Source organism: Marmota monax, unplaced genomic scaffold, assembly GCF_021218885.2.
Source record: "Marmota monax isolate L192 unplaced genomic scaffold, Marmota_monax_Labrador192_F-V1.1 WCK01_AAM20220418_F8-fsc00001, whole genome shotgun sequence".
NCBI lineage: Eukaryota > Metazoa > Chordata > Mammalia > Rodentia > Sciuridae > Marmota > Marmota monax.
The window spans coordinates 14,510,243-14,529,862 of record NW_026693777.1 but is presented as its reverse complement, the minus strand read 5'-3'; the positions used below and the strand labels follow the sequence as shown (position 1 = coordinate 14,529,862).

Genomic DNA, 19,620 nt, shown 5'->3' with positions numbered 1-19,620 from the left:
TTTTTAAATGGTATTAACTGAGATTCTTTATTTGCTTTGTTTTCTTCTCTCTTGACCTTTGAACATTACTGGACTCCTCATTTTAGAAGGTAATTATATATATTTTTTTTACTTGAAAATGTATTTCTCTGCTGGATATGATTCTAAGAAAAGTAACATGTTGCTTGCTCTTTTGTAGGAAAAACATTTCAGCTCTACTCCCATAATCTTATTGCTTTGTTTGAACAAGCCAAAAAGCCAGGATTAGCTGCCCACATTCAGACCCACAGATTTCCAGACCGAATACTGCCAAGGTACAGAATACCATCTTGACTTTGATGGGAGTCATTTTTAAAACAACCAGTATTCTTTGCCCAGTAAAAAACCAAAACAATACAAGTTCCTTAGGCCAGGTGTAGTGATACACACCTGTAATCCCAGCTACTTTTTTTTTCCGTATATTTTCCATAGTTTTATTGAGGTAAAATTGAAGTACAATAAAATGCACATATTTGAAGTATGAAATTGGATCAGTTTTGACATGTATGTAAACAATACAATCAATATAAAAAGCATTTCCATTACTTTTTTTTTTTTACATCTGAAATCATGCAGGCTGTGTTTCCTGCATGATTTATTACATTAGAAATCAATCACCTTTAAAAACAACATACTACAGGGACACAGCCACATCAATGTTTATAGCAGCACAATTCACAATAGCTAAATTGTGGAAGCAACCCAGATGCCTTTCAGTAGATAAATGGATAAAAAAAATGTGGCATTTATATACAATGGACTATGACTCAGCAATAAAAGAGAATAAAATCATGGCATTTGCAGGTAAATGGATGGAATTAGAGAAGATAATGCTAAGTGATGTTAGCCAATCCCAAAAAAACAAATGCCGGATGTTTTCTTTGATATAAGGAAATTGATTCATAGTGAGATAGGGATGGGGAGCATGGGAGGAATCCATGAAGTCTACATAGGGCAGAGGGGTGGGAGGGAAGGGAGGGGGCATGGGGTAATTAATGATGGTTGAGTGTGATGATCATTATTATCCAAAGTACATGTATGAAGACATGAATTGGTGCAAGTATACTACGTATACAACCAGAGATATGAAAAATTTAGCTCTATATATGTAATAAGAATTGTAATGCATTCCGCTGTTATATATAAATAAAAATAAATAAATAAATAACCTTAAGATATATAGAACCGCACCCCCACAAATCAACTATTTCAAAATTAAATAGTACACTTCTAAATATCTCAGAGGAAAAGGAAGAAAGCACAAGAAAAGTAAATAAAAAGTGGTTTGAACTAAGTGATAATGAATGCTTAAAATATCAGGATCTCTGGGATGAAATAGTACTCAGGTGAACATTTAAAACTTAAAGTACTTTTATCAGAAAAAAGCTAAAATAATAATCAAATTATTTTCAAATTATGCAGTAGGAAGGAAAAAATAAGAATAGGAGTAAAAATATATGAAATATTTAGAGAAGAAATAATACAGCTAAAATTCAATAAAAATAAACAAGTCTAATCAAGAAAAAAGCAAGAACACAAAAATTAATATCAATGGAAAAGGAGCTATCAAAATAACCCTACAGATGCTAAAAATATATTAAGGTAATATTAAAATTGTATGCCAACACATGTGATAGCTTACATAACATGGTTGTATTACAGAAGGATCTGTGTGCTGCTAAGAAGAAAGTATCTTCAGTCATTGATGGATGAAATATTCTATATATGTCTGTTAAGTCTAAATTATTGTTTTTTTTTTTTTTACTTCTAGTTTCTTTATTTAGTTTTTGGTTGGAGGATCTATCCAGTACTGACAGAGGCATGTTAAAGTCACCCAGTATTATTGTGTTGTGGTCTATTTGATTCTTGAAATTTAGGAGGATTTGTTTGATATATATAGATGCTCCATTGTTTAGGCCATAAATGTTTATGATTGTTATGTCTGGGTGATGTATAAGTCCCTTAAGCAGTATGAAATGTCCTTCTTCATCCCTTCTGATTAACTTTGGCTTAAAGTCCACTTTATCTAATATGAGGATAGAAACCCCTGCTTGTTTATGTGATTCGTGTGAGTGATATTTTTTTTCCCCATCCTTTCACCTTCAGTTTCTGGATGTCTTTTGCCTATGAGGTGAGTCTCTTGGAGACAGCATATTGTTGGGTCTTGTTTTTTAATCCAATCTGCCAATCTGTGTCTTTTGATTGATGAGTTTAGGACATATTAATGTCCTAACATTAGCTCCAGGTTGTTATTGAGATATGATTTCATTTGGGGTTTTTTTTTTTCATAATTTTTATCTATCTATCTATCTATCTATTTATTTATTTATTTATTAGTTACACAAGACAGTACAATAATCTTGACATTTCATACATTTGACTCAAATGGCGTATAATTTCTCATTTTTCTGATTGTATAGGTTGCAGAATCACATTGTCATTTGGTTTTATTTCTAGTTTTCAATTTGAATTGGTTTCTCCTTTGATTAACTGTCCTTTAGTGTAGTTTCTTCCTTCGCTGGTTTTCATTTTTTTTTTTCCATTTCATCTTTATGGAGTATTTTGTTGAGACTGTTCTGTAGTGCAGGCTTTCTGGTTGCAAATTCATTTAACTTTTGTTTATATAGAAGGTTTTTATATCATCTTTAAATCTGAAGCTTAATTTTACTGGATAAAAGAAAAAGCTTGGTATGTTATTCCAGTACCTCCTAGTTTTGAGGGTCTGTGTTGAGAAATTAGCCGAGATCTGAATTGGTTTCCCCTTACATCTAATCTGATATTTTTCTCTCTCAGCCTTTAAAATTCTATTCTTATTCCATATGTTAGGCGTTTTCATTATAATATGCCTTGGTGTGGGTCTTTTGTAATTTTGTACATTTGGTGTCCTGTAAAAGCTTCTTGTATTTTTTCCATTTCATTCTTTAGGTTGGGAAATTTTCTGATATTATTGAAAAGCTTGTGCATTCCTCTGGTTTGTATCTCTACATCTTCATCTATGTCAATAAATCTTAAATTTGGTCTTTTCATGTTATCCAATAGTTCTTGAAAGTTCTGTTCATGGTTTCTTAACATCTTCTCTCCACGGTCAACTCTATTTTCTTTTCTTCTTTTTTCCCAGAATCTCTGCCTTTTTATTGAGGTGATCTTTCACTTCCTATATTTTCTCTCTGATTTCATTTCTTATACCATCCTTTACTTCACAGTTCTGTTTAACTATATACATTCTAAACTCCTTCCCTGACATATCTTTCACTGTTGTGTCAATGGATTCTCTTAGTGGAGTATCTTTTTTTTATTATTATTAGTTGCTCGACACAATACAAAGATCTTGACATACCATACATTTGATTCAAATGGAGTATGAATTCTCATTTTTCCACGTGTACAGATTGCAGGATCACATTGGTTATACAGCCACGTATATACATACAGCAATACTAGTGTCTGTTGTATTCTGCTGTCCTCCCTATCCCCCCTCTCCTCCCCTCCCCTCCCGTCACCTCTCTCTACCCAGGCTACTGTGACACATTTCTCTCTCTTTTTTTTTTCTTCCCCCTCACACCATCTTATATGTATTTTGTATAACGATGAGGTTCTCCTTCCATCTTCTGTGCCATTCCCCTTCTCCTTCCCATTCCCTCCCACCTCTCGTCCCTTTTTAGTGGTAATCTTCTTCTCATGCTCTTCCTCCCTACTCTGTATTGAGTCACCCCCCTTATATCAGAGAAGACATTCGGCATTTGTTTTTTAGGGATTAACTAACTTCACTTAGCATAATCTGCTCTAATGCCATTCATTTCCCTGAAAATGCCATGATCTTGTTATTTTTTAGTGCTGAGTAATATTCCATTGTGTATAAAAGCCACATTTTTTTAAATCCATTCATCTATTGAAGGGCATCTAGGTTGGTTCCACAGAGTATCTTGATTTATTTGGAGCATTTTGTTCCCTTGCTTTTTCATGTTGTATATCTACCCATTTAACATTATGGATCTGAGTTTCTACCCTATGGACTTATAGTGCCTCTGAAGATTTCCAGTACCTCACTGTTTAGGGGGAGACAAATAATAACAACAACCTATGCAAACAATATATAGCATTAAACCAAATAGTTCCTGCTGTGACGTCTACAGTGTTAATTACCACAATAAACAGAAATGATATGATCAGTTATTGCCTACAATAGGAACAGCAAGTTTGCAAAAGGGTTTATAATTTCAAATGGTGACTAGGGAGGGAAGAGAAGTGATATAGGATGTGATGATTATGAGGGAGGAAGGGAGAAGAAGTAAAAAAGGAAGAGTGAAAGAAAGAGTAGAGTTTGGCTGTTACAGGAAAAGAGAGAATCAAGAGAAACAGAAGAAAAAAATATAAAGTAAAATTTTTTTAATTAACAAATAAAAAAATATAAAACAAAACTAAAATATACTAATCAAACATTCTAGTTCTTTAAAAAACTAAACCATGAAAAATAACTGGCTTCAAAAATGCTAGAAATTAGGGAAAAAAAAATATGAATATGTATAAATATCCATATACCATTAAGGTCACAATTAAACAGAGAAAAAGAATTAAAAAAAAAACAAACAGTCTTGATGAAAAGTTAAAGAAATCTTTCTGTGGAATTCAAAAGATTCTCAGTTTTTCTTCTCAGCAGTTTTAGGTGGATCATTTGGTCATTTGGATCGTGATGCTCCACCTCTGAATTGCTGCAGTGAGAGAGGTAATCCCAAAGGCAGAATTCCTGGAGGCAGGGTTTAGGCTTAGATGGGCTTGGGGGTCTTCACTGAATGCCAGTTGGTCTGGAGATTTTAAATCAGTGAACCTCCAGCCCACAGAAATTGAGTCGACTGAGGCAGGAAGGTCACAAGTTTAGGCCAGCCTCAGCAACTCAGTAAGATCCTGTCTCAAAATAAAAAAATCAAGGTGTAGGGATGTAGCTTAGTGGTAAAGAATACTCACCTAACATGTACAAGGCCCTGAGTGCAATCCCAATGCCACCAAAAAAGAAAACTTCCTTTACCTCAATTTTGAAAGGTAGTTTAAAATGTATGTCATCCAGAATGCAAAATATCAATGTTTTCTAAATTGGATTGTCTGTGAGAATCAACTGTGAAAGTTTTATAATACAGATTCTCAGGCCCCATCTCAGTCCTCTAAAATCAGAAAGTGTGGAGTCAAGAGTACAAGTTGTTTTAAAGCTTCTTGCTATCTGATTTTGATGTAACTGATTCATAAATCACAGTAAGGCAACCACTGCAACAGAGTACATTTATATTATCTTTTGTTTTCAGAAAGTTTGCTTTAACAACAAAGATTCCTGATACAAAAGGCTGCCACAAATGTTGTATAGGTAAGTAGATAAAAAAAATCTGGATGATTAGATCTTTTAACATTTAAAATTATTTAAAGAATCTTACAGATAAAATAAGAAGGTGTATTGGGTTTTTTAATAAGAGTTAAGTTGTCAGTGAAGCACAAGAATGTATAGAGTGACATAGTATAGAAATGCTTAGAGATAATAACCTTAATGTTTTCCCACAGCCTAGTGTTCCTAGAATGTTTTAAACCATAGTCCCTGAGGCCACATTTCTTCTAGTGTCCTAGCTTCCATTTAGTTAACACTTATTATCTGCTAGTTACTGCTGGTTATTTATGAACGTTATTATAGGAATTTTACCAAGTATGGAGATGAGAGTCCACACAAGACCACCCTTTGCTTCTGATACCAGTTATAAGTTTGTAGGTTTTTAGAAGTACCCTCAGATTTAAAAATTCTCTAAAGGTATTTTCAGAACTCCCTGAAAAGAGTTATACTCATGGTTACAATTACAGGTTATTACAAATAAAGAATACAAGTTAAAATCCACTCAGAGAAGAAGAAGACAGGGTAGAGTACAAGAAAAGTTACCAAACATAGAGCTTCTATTATCCTCTCCCTATGGATTAGTGGGCACCATGCTGTTACTTTTCCACCATCACTATGTGACTGTACACTCAAGCATTGCCAATCAGGAAAGCTGATTCAATCCTCAGTGTCCAGAGTTTTTATTGGGATTGCATCATGAAGGCTGGTTTGATTTCCCGCATGACTGATCTCAATATACAATCCCTCCAGAGGTCCACTCATGCTGCATGACTTAAAGCCCCACCTTAAGTCACATTGCTGGTCTTTCTGACATGATCAGCCCTCATACTGACTATCTGGTCTTAGTGCTGTTGGACTATCCAGTGACCTGAGGCTTCCAGACAAAGACAACTCCTATCAAGCATGACATTCCAAAGATTTGGAAATTATTTCTTAAGAGCAGAAGAGAGAACAGACTTCTTTTGGGGCAAGATTAAATTCTTTACTACATAACTATCTTATCTAAAACACTTAACTCTTGAAACTAAAAAAAATCACAAGCAAGTAACAGAAATAGAACCTAGATTCAAGTCTGGATCCGGTATCTTTAGATCTTAGGCTCCTTATTTTCTATTTATTCCTTGTTTGATCAGTGAGCTTATACATGAATCTTCATTCTATGTAATAGTTCAAAAGCATTTTCCAAACTTTCTAGAACAAAAACATTTAACCACAGATGTTCTACAAGTATAATTATGAGTCATTGAATGATGGAAATTAATTCTGAAAAGTTCATCATTAGGTGATTTTTGTCAATGTACACACACTAAGATGTCACCAGGCAATATAATCATAGGACCACCATTGTATATGCATCCCATCATTGACTGAAATGTTGTGCAGCATATGATTGCATAAGCAATTTTGTGATCATCTTCCTTGGGGGATCATGTCTGCATCTGTAATCAGATTCTCATATGTGACTCAACAGACTCTAGAAGCTTATATTCCAAGACATGCTTGAGTAGTACTTGTGGAACTTACTGAAGATTACTGTTTTTATAATGAATATATGTTATGTTGATGGGATTCAAGTTGGAGAAGGAAAGACCAATAAGAATTTTTGTAGTTTTGAAAAAGGATGTTCCAGCAAGATGAATTAATGTATACATACTCAAAGCCAAAAGTGAAATTTCAGTTGTCCTCAGACCTTGTCACACACTATTCTTTTAGTTAGTTTACATAGAAGTAGTTTTTGGATTGTATATTAGTGTAGGTGTTTTAGTGCTGAAAATAGTGTTCTTAAAAAGTTCTTATGCTAAAGAACCTAGCATGTTAAAAAATTTTTAGAAATAAATGTATATAATTTAAAATTGAGAATAGAACATGAAAAGGAAAGGCTAACAAAACCAAAAGAAAAAGGCATCTTTGTTTCCTCTTGTCATCCTAGTTAACAGAAACACTATTTTAATAGATAAATAATTACTTCATATAGTTTCTTCTTCCATCCATATTTTGATAGTGATTTAGAATCACATTCCATTATTTTTTCCTCTTGAATCAGTACTGCCTTTTTATAGCTAAGTTAGCTTTTAGGTGAGTAAAGCTCAGTTGTTGCTTTTAGCTCAACTATATTTTCACATAAGGTGTTCAGTGTTCCTTGAGTATCTGGTTTTATTGTTTTTTGTTTGTTTGTTTGTTTTGTTTTGTTTTGTTTTTCCAGTCAGAAATCCTTATACAGGACATAAATACCTCTGTGGAGCTTTACAGTCTGGAATTGTTTTACTTCAGTGGTATGAACCAATGCAGAAATTCATGTTGATAAAGGTATATGTTACTTTGTTTACATTTTTCTTTAGAAAATACTAGTAATTAACTAAAATTATAAAATCCTATTACTGCTATTTAGGATCAGCACATTTATAATTAGTAGTACTTATATATTTGATTTAGGGGTTTTTGTGTTCTTAAGATTCCTCTTTGACTTATGTTACTTAATATACTTAGAGAACCATCACAACCATAAATATTAACATGATCTATTCTCTGAAACACATTTGTGTAGAACATTCATCCTTGTTATTGTCATCTTAAGAGGTGGGCCTTTATAGAACTACATAAATCAAAAAAATTGGAAAGCATGCATGGTGGCACATGTCTGTAATCCCAGACACTTGGGAGGTTAAAGCAGGAGGATCATAAGTTTGAGGCCAGGCTCAACAATGTACCAAGACTCTCAGCAACTTAGACCCTGTCTAAAAAGAAAAATAAAAAGAACTGGAAATGTAGCTTAGTGGTTCAATTCCTAGTACCAAAAGAAAAGAAAATTGAAGCCTTTCCATTGACTTTTTTCAATAGCAGTATGACAAGTGAGACTGTTTTCAAATAATAGTTCTATTGTTTTATCTTTTTCAGCACTTTGATTTTCCTTTACCAAGTCCTTTGAACGTTTTTGAAATGCTGGTGATACCAGAACAGGAATACCCTATGGTCTGTGTAGCTATTAGTAAAGGCACAGAATCAAATCAAGTAGTTCAGTTTGAGACAATCAATTTGAATTCTGCATCTTCATGGTTTACCGAAATTGGTGCAGGTAAGTGTCTTACCTTATGTTGAAATGGTGATGCTTTTGCATGTAATAGAAACAGAACCACTTAAGTTAGCTAGTGTAGACTATTTAAACAAAAATTCAGAAAATAGTTTCCCAAGGAAGACTAAGGAATTGTGTATATGTAGTTTACGGTCTCTATCTGCCACAGGCAATTTTATATAAACTATTTTACCAAGGAAAATTTTAGTGATTCCTGACTTTGAAGATTTGAGTTGTTACCAATTAACCTTTGGGCCTACTAAATAAATAATTATATTTTCTAAGCTGCTCTTAAAATTTCATCAATTTCTCAAGCAAAGAGTTACCTTTTTTTCTCTGTCCGATTTTATCCTGTCTTCTCCCCACACTTGTTCAATGTGCCTTTCAGACTTCAGTAGTAGCTTCTCAAATGTAGCCTTCAAACTTTTTCATTTAACTATCCATTGTACTTCCTAAGAATGGGGGTTTAGCTTGAGAGTTAATCAGACACATTTCAGTGAAAGTTCAGAAAAGATTGGAAAGAATATTCTCAAACTTAAAATTGGAATGTATAGCTGGGCATGTGGCACACACCTATAGTTTGATCCCTAACACCACATTTTAAAAAAGAGAGAAAGAAAAAAAGGAGAAGAAAAAATAGTACAAACCAGTGATGTCCTAGTAAATGTTTAATAGCAGGGTCTTTGGGTACATTCATTTGTTGTGGTTGCCTGTTTCCATGTATAAACACTACCTTAATAGCCAATTTCAAACTACCAGCCTGATGTCATGTGGTTTGCAAAATTCCTGAAAGTTTAACAACCCAGTACAAACCAGCTACAGTATGTCTTGTACTATGAACTCTCTTTATGGACCAAATCTTAATTTCCAGTACAATGAAATAAGAATGCATTCTGTATCCTCCCTCTGTACCCACATCCCACCTTTCTTTTTTAGTTTAATGGTTTGAGTTGAGTAGAATGCGTGACCTCCTGCTATAGCTAACAGAAAGATATAAAAACGATGACATTGCTTTATTATCATGAGAAATAAGCAGCCTAAAAAGAAATATCTCCCTATTATGTAGTTACTGCCACAAAATGGGACTTTCAGTCAACTCATTTAAAAAAATCACATAATCAGAAAAATAAATGAATAAATAATAACCAACAAAAACTGTAAAAAACTAAGATAATTTTTAGCCAATAGCCCCAACTTTTCTTTTGTGCTGATTTTGTGGAGTAGATCATTTCATACAATTATCTAGTGTATATTTACATTCACTTTCTCCTATGTGATATATTAGGAGATTCTATCACCCACGGTTAGATAAATTCATTGAGTTCTATTTTAAATTTGGGGGTTTGAGTTCAGGACTCTTTTGAAGGTTTTGCTGTTTGTCTTTTAAATGCCTGAAGTGTCCTATTCTACCCACTTTTTACATTGTCCAAGATCTTAGGAAGGCTAGGATTCTGCCCACAGGTATCATTCAGAACACCTTCAAGCAGAGATGAGGCAGCCTTTGTGATCCAGCACTTTGTCCTTCATAGGCTTCTGTATTTTCACAGGTGATTGGGTTTTTTTGTTTGATTGTTAAATATTCTTTAACATGTTGATGAACCTTTATTTTATTCATTTATTTATATGTGGTACTGAGAATCAAACCCAGTGCCTCATGTATGCTAGGCAAGTACTCTACCCCAGCCCTCACAGGTGATTGTTGATCCAACTTCCAGCTTTGTTCATTGTTAAATCAAGATGCTAACAGTGCCTTCAACTGGCATAGTTGTAACATTAAAATGAAATCCTCTTGGAAAAATCTTATTCCAAGACCCTTCCAGTCTTAGTTTCATTATTGTAATTGTTATTTCAGTATCCTTATCTCCAAGGATGATGCTTAGCATATATATGGTCAGTACTCAGTAAATATTTGTAGAATGATTGCATGAACATAGATTAACTGAGTAAAATGATTTTGGGTGTGTTGTCTGAGAAACAGTTTATCAATTGTGTAGTTCTGGATTCTTCAGAATGTGTCACCTTTGAAAGGTCCATAAACATGCCAAAATATGTAAACCTTTGTGTTTATGTTTGTGCAGTTTTCAAAGGAGAAGATTCTTAGCCTATCCAGAGAGGTATAATTAAGAATGACTAATTTTTTTTTTTTTTTTTTGGTAGTGTTGGGAATGGGAACTCAGGGCCTCACACATGCCAGGCAAATGTTCTACCACTTAACCACATCCCCAGCCCTAAAATCTTTCCTTAGATTCAGCTAGACCATTCAAGCAGTTGAGTGCTTAAAATAGTTTACCAAAAATATTTTGCAACATATATTACCAAATTTTAAAAGACACACAGTCCTTGAGTATCAGCAAAGTGAAGAAAGAGTTGTATTCTTCTCACATATTATTGATGATATTGTTCATTATAGCTACTCAGTGTCTTCTTTCTAAAGGAATCCCACTTACCTATTAACATTCCAATACTAGGAAAATTTCTCTCTGATCATAGTAATTAATCCTTGTGTTCTTTTGAGTCACTGGCTTAATTTTATTTCAAGGATGCTCAATTTCCCTACTGATCTTGTTTCTATTTTCCTTTGGCTCTGTAAAACACAGAGTCCATGTATGTCATGCATTTTACTTTCCTCCCCATATTAACTCCTTACTTCACTTTATTTTTATGACTTATCTTTCTAGAACCAGCCAAGATATTAATTAAAAGTAATACTGGGCCTGGGTTATGGCTCGGTGGTAGAGCTCTTGCTTTGCACATGTGAGGCACTGGTTTCGATCCTCAGCACCACATAAAAATAAATAAATAAATAAAGGTACGTGTCCATCAACTAAAAATATTGGGAAAAAAAAAGTAATACTGAGGGGCTGGGGTTGTAGCTCAGTGATCGAGCACTTGCCTAGCATGCATGAGACACTTGGTTCAATCTTCAGCACAATATAAAAATAAATAAATAAAATAAAGGTATTGTGTTTATCTACAACTAAAAAACATTTTTTAAAAGTAATACTGAGTTTTTTCTCAGTTCAGTTATCCATGTTATCTTATGTTTTGTTGCCTAAACTGATTTATACGTTTTTGAAAGATAACATGACAAAAATGTAATTTATGTGTTGAATTTCAAAGATTAAATTAAATCATAGCAAAATTCAGACTTGTGTTTATTTCCTGATCTCTTGTTTGTTAAAGCCTATTGTATAACTGTAACCTTTTCTCTCCCTTAGGCAGTCAACAGTTAGATTCCATCCATGTGACACAGTTGGAAAGAGACACTGTACTAGTGTGTTTAGACAGTAAGTACTATTTTAAAGTTTATCTTGCATATGCTACTTGATAAAACAGGTCTTTTATTGGAAATGATTCTATGAAAATGTAATTCAAAATATTTATAAGTTTATCAGTGCTATCCTGTCATTTTATTTTATTTTATTTTATATTGGACCTGCATGGAGACATTAGACTAGAACTGTTTGCCATACTTGGGATAAAATTCTGAATCAACTATTCTATCTCATGTCTCTTAATGCAAAATAGAAGGTTACAGTACTATAAAGTCTTGGAGCCAAGACTCCATTTGACATCTCCACTTGCTAACTGTGATTCTTTGATGCAGGGAGAAGTGTTATTGATAGAAATATGTTGTATTATACAGTAAAGATAGAAAAAACTTTAGCTGCAAGTATTATTTTGATTTTGCAAATGAAACATTAATTCTTAAAAACCCACCGTATTTTCACACAGTGAATCCTACAAGGTGGAATCCCACTACTAGAATTATATTTGAAATTTGGCAGTGTTTTCTACAATTGGTTCATTCCAATTTGTTTTTAATGGGTAGACTTACCTATAGGTAGTCAAAGTTATTTTACAGATTATTCTGTAACTGATTTTTCCTGTTTTCCTGTTATAATCCCTGCGCTCCGAAGGATTCCCTAGTGGACTTACTTTCTAGAATCATAAAGATCATCTAAATATCATAGAAAAGTCAACTAAAATCTATAGTGTTTCATTCTCCATCATCCCTTTGTTAGGAACTTGATTCTCTGAATACTGATAAAATTTGAGTGTTATTCATTTACTTGTAAGTATATTTGATCAATACTTTTTTATCCAATCAAATAGAAAGTTTGGTATTAGCTAAATAATGAAATAACCAGAATTTAGTGTTTCTGAACCTTTAGTGTTAAATTTCTAAATAACTTTGTGAGTCATCAAAGGAAGATAAATTTTGCTTGGTGTTTGTTTTGGTGACATATTTTTATAATTTTTTTTAAAAAATGGACTAACTAGGCCTTGATTTCCAATGAACTAAGGTAACTGGAAAGTAACTTTCTTGAGCTTTCTGTTTATTAAAGTGGTAGAGGAAGACTTGAAAAATTTGTTGTCAGCTATACCATTTATAAGTCAGTTTGGATAGAAAGCAGTAGAGGTAGGCCTGTAATTTCTAATCATGATAGTAGACAGATGAAAAAGTAGTACAGAGAAAAGATTATCTTCTGAGTCAGAGCTAAGACAATGAAATTAAAAAACAAATAGCTAAAAAAGGAAAGAGAATTAGTTTACTACCTTCAGAGTACTGTTTCTTGCCCTGTCTATGTTGGTAGAACAGGACTCATACAGCAAAGTTATGAATTTTACTGCATGTCTTTCTTACCATATGTTATGTAATTTAAAAGGGGAAAAAATTGTTAAATATTTTGATACCAAAGTAGCAACTTTTAAAGAAGAAAACACTTTTAAAAAGTGAGAATATGACTTGGGAGGCTGAGACAGGAAGATCCTGAGTTCAAAGCCAGCCTCAGCAAAAGCAAAGTGCTAAGCAACTCAGTGAGACCCTGCTTCTAAATAAAATACAAATAGGGCTGGGGATGTGGCTCAGTGATCGAGTGCCCCTGAGTTCAATCACCAGTACAACCCCCCTCCCCTCCAAAAAAAATGGTGAGAATGTCAGTGTTTGGCATATACTAGCGTAAAAAAAGAAATTATAGTACCAGTATTGCCATCTAACAAAGGATACACATACTGTTATATCTTTTAAAACATATTTCACAGGGCATACTTGAATCCAGATTAATTATTAGCATTGATAAGAATATTATTTGATACCCAGATAAAATCCATGTATTATTACATTTATTTTAGGAAATTTACATTTCTAATTGACTTTTTTATTTTTTTAAGAATATGTAAAAATTGTAAATCTACAAGGAAAACTAAAATCAAGTAAGAAACTAGCCTCTGAGCTAAGTTTTGATTTTCGCATTGAATCTGTAGGTAAGTTTCCCTTTTTTCATTATTGTGTTTGGAATAATTGGGTTTTTGTTTTGTTTCTTTTTATTCTGTACTTAGAGTTGTCTAAGTACCACTGTCTTGTAGAAATTTCTGTGATGATGAAAATTCATGTGGCTAGTAAGTACATGAAACTTGGCTAGTGCTATATTACTTTAAACTTCTAAAATTAAATTTTAATGTAAGTAGCTTCATATGACCAGTAGCTGTCTTATTGTACAGTAAAAGTGTCTTATTGTACACTAAAGGTCTAGACCATATTGTTGTATCCTGAATATTTAAAACTTGAAACTATTTTTAAATTTTTTGTTCATTATTCCCATTGCTGCACCAAGTGAATTATACTTCTCCCAATTATCTCCAAAGCAAGAAGTTTTATTTATGTAATATGATAGCAGTGTTAGATATGCCATGGTTGGAGTATGTAGATGGCTATTGCTCTTAGGTCTGTTTATATATAAATAGCAAGTTTCCCACATTTTAATTTGCTTCCTTGTCCAAGAGTGCTTTTACTGTATTATTATTTGTCATTTGTTTTTTGTCATATTATTTTTTTGTCATTTTTTGTTTGTTTTGTGTACTTTGTTGTTCTTGTTTGGTACTGGATATTGAACTCAGAGGCACCCTCCCACTGAGCTACATTTCCAGTTCTTTTTTTTTATTTTAAGAAAGGATCTTACTAAGTTGCTGAGAGTCTAGCTAAGTTGCTGAGGCTGGCTTCAAACTTGCAATCCTCCTACCTCAGCCTCCCACATTGCTGGGATTATAGGTGTGCGCCATGTTACCTGACTTATTCATTGGTTTTATGATTTTTAAAAATTATTATAATTTATCATTACTTGCATTCTCCTTGATTTTTACAGAGTTAAGTATTTACCTTAGGAGTGGTAGAACTTGTGAGAAAAATATTATGACTACATTTTGAGTAATTGATGATAGGATTCTGCTGTAAATCACAGAAAGTATTAAAGTTGTCATTTTTTATTTAGGCCATACAAAATTTATGCATTTTATAATTATAAGCATGTACTTTTAAAAATACGTTTTTGGCTACTTACCAGATTTTGTTTGTTTGCTTGCTTGCTTGCTTACTTGTTTGTTTTTAAATTCCCTTAATATGAGATTTTCATACTAAACTGGAGTTTGGTATGTCACAATATACAGAGTTTAGCTCTGTCACAATATAAGGGACTGATATTATAGCTCAGTGACTGAGCAGAGAAAGCCCTGGGTTCACTCCCTGGCACCAAAAGAAAACAAAATATGTTTATGCCTCTATTAACATCTGACAGAAAATATTTTACCTGTGATTGGGAAATTTAAATTATTGAAGCAGAAAACCTAAACTTTCTTGAATCCAGATAAATTATTGGCTAACTAGATGCTAGAACAGAAGGAACTTTAGAAAATTATTTCTTCTCTTACTCCTTTATGTACTGGGTATTAAATACCAGTTTCTAAAATTTAACATTTTTAAGAGAGAATCTAACAAATAGATCCTTAGCTCCTTTTTATTTTATTTAAGACATACTGGTTTCTCAGTTTTTTCATATGTAGTTTGTACTTAGTAGTCTAATAACCAATACAAGTAATTTTCAGTCACTTTCCTCATCATCTTTATTTATATTTATGTTTTTCTAATTCTACTTAATTATCTCTAATACCTACATTATAATACTTGATTAAATACTAAGAATTTTATAGAAGAATAAACTTAGATCATAAATATTTAATGTGATTAAATTTTGAACTATAGAACAGAAGATGCTTAATGACTATTTGGATAACCATTTTTATCCAAAGCCCATTCTTTGTTTTTATTATTCACTTAATTCAAAGATACAATATATGGAAGAGAAATTAATATGCCTATAGAAGCTTATCAGAAGTTAGCCCAGGTTTAAAGGAATGCCTATTACATATATTCTTGAAAACTTATATAACCTTCCTCCAATAAATTATTTGAGTTTAGACATGTCTTAGCCACAAAAATGTTGAGAAATAATGGTCTAGACAGTGGAATTTTGCCCTAAGCATTTGAATAGCCTTACATTATCATTTATTAAAAACAGTTAAGGGAAGTATATGGTGAAATGCTGTGTGCTTTATTTTAATTTCATTTCTCCCTTATCTCTTTTAGTATGCCTTCAAGACAGTGTGCTGGCTTTCTGGAAACATGGGATGCAGGGTAAAAGCTTCAAGTCAGATGAGGTACATTTTCTCAGTTTACCTCTGCCAACTCCAACTAAAGATTTTAAATGTTGAAATGTTCATTTTATGTGTTTTCTCTCTGAACCTACATAACAGTTTAATGCCTTAATGCTATGAACTGGTGGAGCAAAAATTTGTAATCTGTCCTCAAATATGTTAATTTTTGTATTTTAAAATTCTCAGAGGCCCCTATGAATTGCAAAATATAAGTTTATGTAATTTTATTCATCTAATCTGTAATTATACTTCCCATAATCTATAAATATATAGCTCCTTTTTAAATATTATATTTAAAAGTATAAAGAATATGAATTGGATCAAAGGACAGAGGAAAATCTTAAGATCATACTCATTTAGTATGAAGTACCAACTACATTGAAGACACTATTATTGTAAATAATGAATAACACTTATGATATTCCAGGCACATTACAAATATTAATTCATAGAAGGCTCAGAATAATCCAATGGATAGATACTATTTATATTCCCATTTTTACAAGTACATAATGGTAAAGTAACTTATTCAAATTTACTTAGCTAGTTAAATGGCAGAGCCTGGATTTGAAGGGTTTCCAAATGTCACTTCTAGCTGAGATAATCAGGAGATATTTCATACAGGAGGTAGGATTTGGGATCTTACCTTGAAAGATGAATCCTGCTATAGAAGACTCTTCCCGTTTGTGCCTGTCTACACCATGGCCTCACAAATTTGTGGATTTACCTGAAAGCTCAGAGTCTTCTGTTTGATTCAGTTTTATTCATATTCTTATTCATAAGTAAATAAATAGTTCTGCCTCTTACATATAGGCAGAATTAGAATGCTTCCATGAGAAAAATGACAAAAGTCAACTGTCTGAATATATCAGCTCATCTGTTATTGACCCATGTCACTAAATGTCACCTGGTCCCTGCACTTGATGAAATCTACAGTCTCACTTATTGTCATAAGGTTAATTATTCTTAAATGCTATTTTCATTATGTCATTCTTATGATTAGAAATCACAAAAGAGAACCTGTTTCTCACCATATCAAATTCAAAATTCTGTTTTCTGTTTGTGTGTGTGTGTGTGTGTGTGTGTGTGTGTGTGTTTCTGGGCATCAAACCCAAGGCCTCCCACCTGCTAATAACCAAGTGCTCTACAATTTAATTATACCTCCATCTCCCTAGTTACCTATTTTTAATACATTTCTTTCTTTCTGTTTGTATTCTCACCCTTTAACATGGATCTAGCTGAAGTCTTCTTTCACAAAATAGTATTGGTATTCATCCATTATAGTCCACAATGATTAGAATATTTAATATCTTGGAAATCATCTCCGTCTAGTATAGCATCAAACTTGTTTCTGACTTACATTTATTAATTCTGCCTTCCCAGCTAGATTGTGCATGCCTTGTTAACAGACTGTCTTTATACTTAACTTTACATTCATACTGTCTTAGTTTAGATTCCTCTAAATGCAGAGCTAAGATAAAAGTCTCAAGTGGAGGTAATTTATTTTGGAATAGAGTCCAGAAAACTGCTGATGGAATGAGGAATGTAAAATGCATAAGTGTAAAAAGTCAAATGAGGAATGTAAAATGCGTAAGTGTAAAAAGTCAACAAAAGCATATTAACAACCTAGTTCCCATCATGGACAACCAGGCCTTAATCCTGGAAGGACCACTAATGAATACTATAGAATGTACCTCAGAACTGACTTATTTAGAAGTGGGGAGGTTGGAGCATTTATGCACCAACTGCTGTTCCTTCCTGGTTAAGGGTTGCCCCAAAACTTTCCATACTTAGAGATAATACTGATGCATAGCCAAGAGCCTTCTGCAGCATTGGAGAAAGGAGAGAAGAACCCTGTGGTATACACCAATGTGAGACACTGGTGCTTGAAAGCATCCACCAAACTATGCTGAAATCAGGTGGGCCACAGGATGCCCATGCAGACATCTCCATCTCAGAAATAAAAGAAAGGGCAAATCTTCTATTGGTTATGTAACCTTGAGCAAGTTACTCAACCTCTCCGAGTCTTAGGTTCTTCTTTAATAATATGAGAATTATAGTGCATATCACACAGAGTTCTAAGGAAAATGCCTGACATTCCATAAATGTTGATTCATTTCTACTAATAGTCAAAAAAGAAACTTCCTGAAACTTTTTTCATTTGAGGAATTGAGCCTTTCAAAAATTATTCATTCTGTTTAATAATTGCTCTATCTGAATGAGTTTTAAATTATTATTTAAGCAATATGGGAGCCCAGGTTGTAACTGATAGGTGTTTTCTTTTTAGGTTACCCAGGAGATTTCAGATGAAACCAGAGTTTTCCGCTTATTAGGATCAGACAGGTAATTGTTTATATTAATTTACCAAAGAGTGCAAAGATTATACTCTCAATTATACTGTCAGTCTGAATTGTGTTTCAGTCAAAATTCTTAGAGGGCTCTTCAATTGAAAGAATTTTTTCCATAATTTATTGAGAGTGAATAATATTTAGTAATTCAATTTAGCAATCTTATTTCAGTGTGAAGATCATGATTCCAGAGTTATATTCAACCAAGACAAAATGTGTAAATATAGGTGTTTATGTCTCTAGAATCATGACAGATATTTCAGAACCCTTCATTTTTATAATTTCTCCTGGTGTATTGTCTACTATCAACTATTATAAATATGGACCTCCTGATATTTGCTTTTATATCAGAAAATGTTCAACTCAGTTTTGGGGGTCAATTTAAATTGCAAAGGAGTATGTAGTCTTTTTGTAAACCAAATAAAAATCCCCAAACTGTGTTATCTTTTTTAAAAAATATTTTTTAATTATAGGTGACACAATATCTTTAATAAAATAATTTTTTGTGGTGCTGAGGATTGAACCCAGTGCCTCACGCATGCTAGGCGAGCACTCTACCTCTGAGTCACAACCCCAGCCTACCCAAACTGTGTTATCTTATGAAAAAAATAATATGAGAATTGGCAAAAAAAAAAAAAAAAGATAGCTTTTGTTCTCCAAAATATATTATCATCCTCTGTATCAAATAAAATATTCATTTCTTTCAATTTTGCTACCAAACGTTGTTACTCCAGCACAGTTGGCTATGGTATTATGCATTAGGTCTTTGGAATGGTTGGAAGACCTCTGGTCTTCAGGTTCACACTATCATTGCTTAAATATTAGATGCTTGAGGAAGCTCGGGGTGAAGGGATAAAGTTATGCTATAAAAGATTGGAAGAGTTTTGTAAAGAGAGAAAGGACCTTTTGAAAAATGATGAGGCCTGCCTTAGCAGAAAAGGTAAGCACACAGCACAGAAACCTAGGAGTAGGCCAGCAAAAAAGGGGGGCAGCATGGGAATGAGTTTGAGAACCACCTAGTAAATGGCTCTAGAACTAGAATGGGAGGCTCTTTACTTCTTGCAGGAAAGGCTGACAAATGAGTTGTGGATCATCCACTATATGTGGAAATAACGCTTTAATGAGATCTAGCGTGAAAGAATTCTGCTTGACAGAAGTTTTGTGTCAGAAACCATTCCTCTCAGTAATGTGTTTTGCTCCGAGTCCTCTACCCAGAGTTTTTACCCTGTTACCCTCTTAGTCTTATTGTCTTACTACTTGCTCTAAAACACTACTGTTTATAGATCACTGCCCTACTTGTCATGTACTTATTTGGGCATCTCCTT

General features: G+C 33.2%; 1 protein-coding gene across 1 annotated transcript in view; it reads left to right on the top strand.

The window, feature by feature from the left end:
- Map4k5 (mitogen-activated protein kinase kinase kinase kinase 5) overlaps positions 1-19,620 on the top strand; it is a 119,979-nt gene that overhangs the window by 97,741 nt on the left and 2,618 nt on the right. The window contains exons 25-32 of the mRNA XM_046461013.2: positions 179-293; positions 5,313-5,371; positions 7,590-7,693; positions 8,282-8,459; positions 11,675-11,743; positions 13,632-13,724; positions 15,880-15,950; positions 18,235-18,290. Of these exons, the coding sequence (XP_046316969.1) occupies positions 179-293; positions 5,313-5,371; positions 7,590-7,693; positions 8,282-8,459; positions 11,675-11,743; positions 13,632-13,724; positions 15,880-15,950; positions 18,235-18,290 (745 nt within the window). The remainder of the gene's footprint in view (positions 1-178; positions 294-5,312; positions 5,372-7,589; positions 7,694-8,281; positions 8,460-11,674; positions 11,744-13,631; positions 13,725-15,879; positions 15,951-18,234; positions 18,291-19,620) is intronic.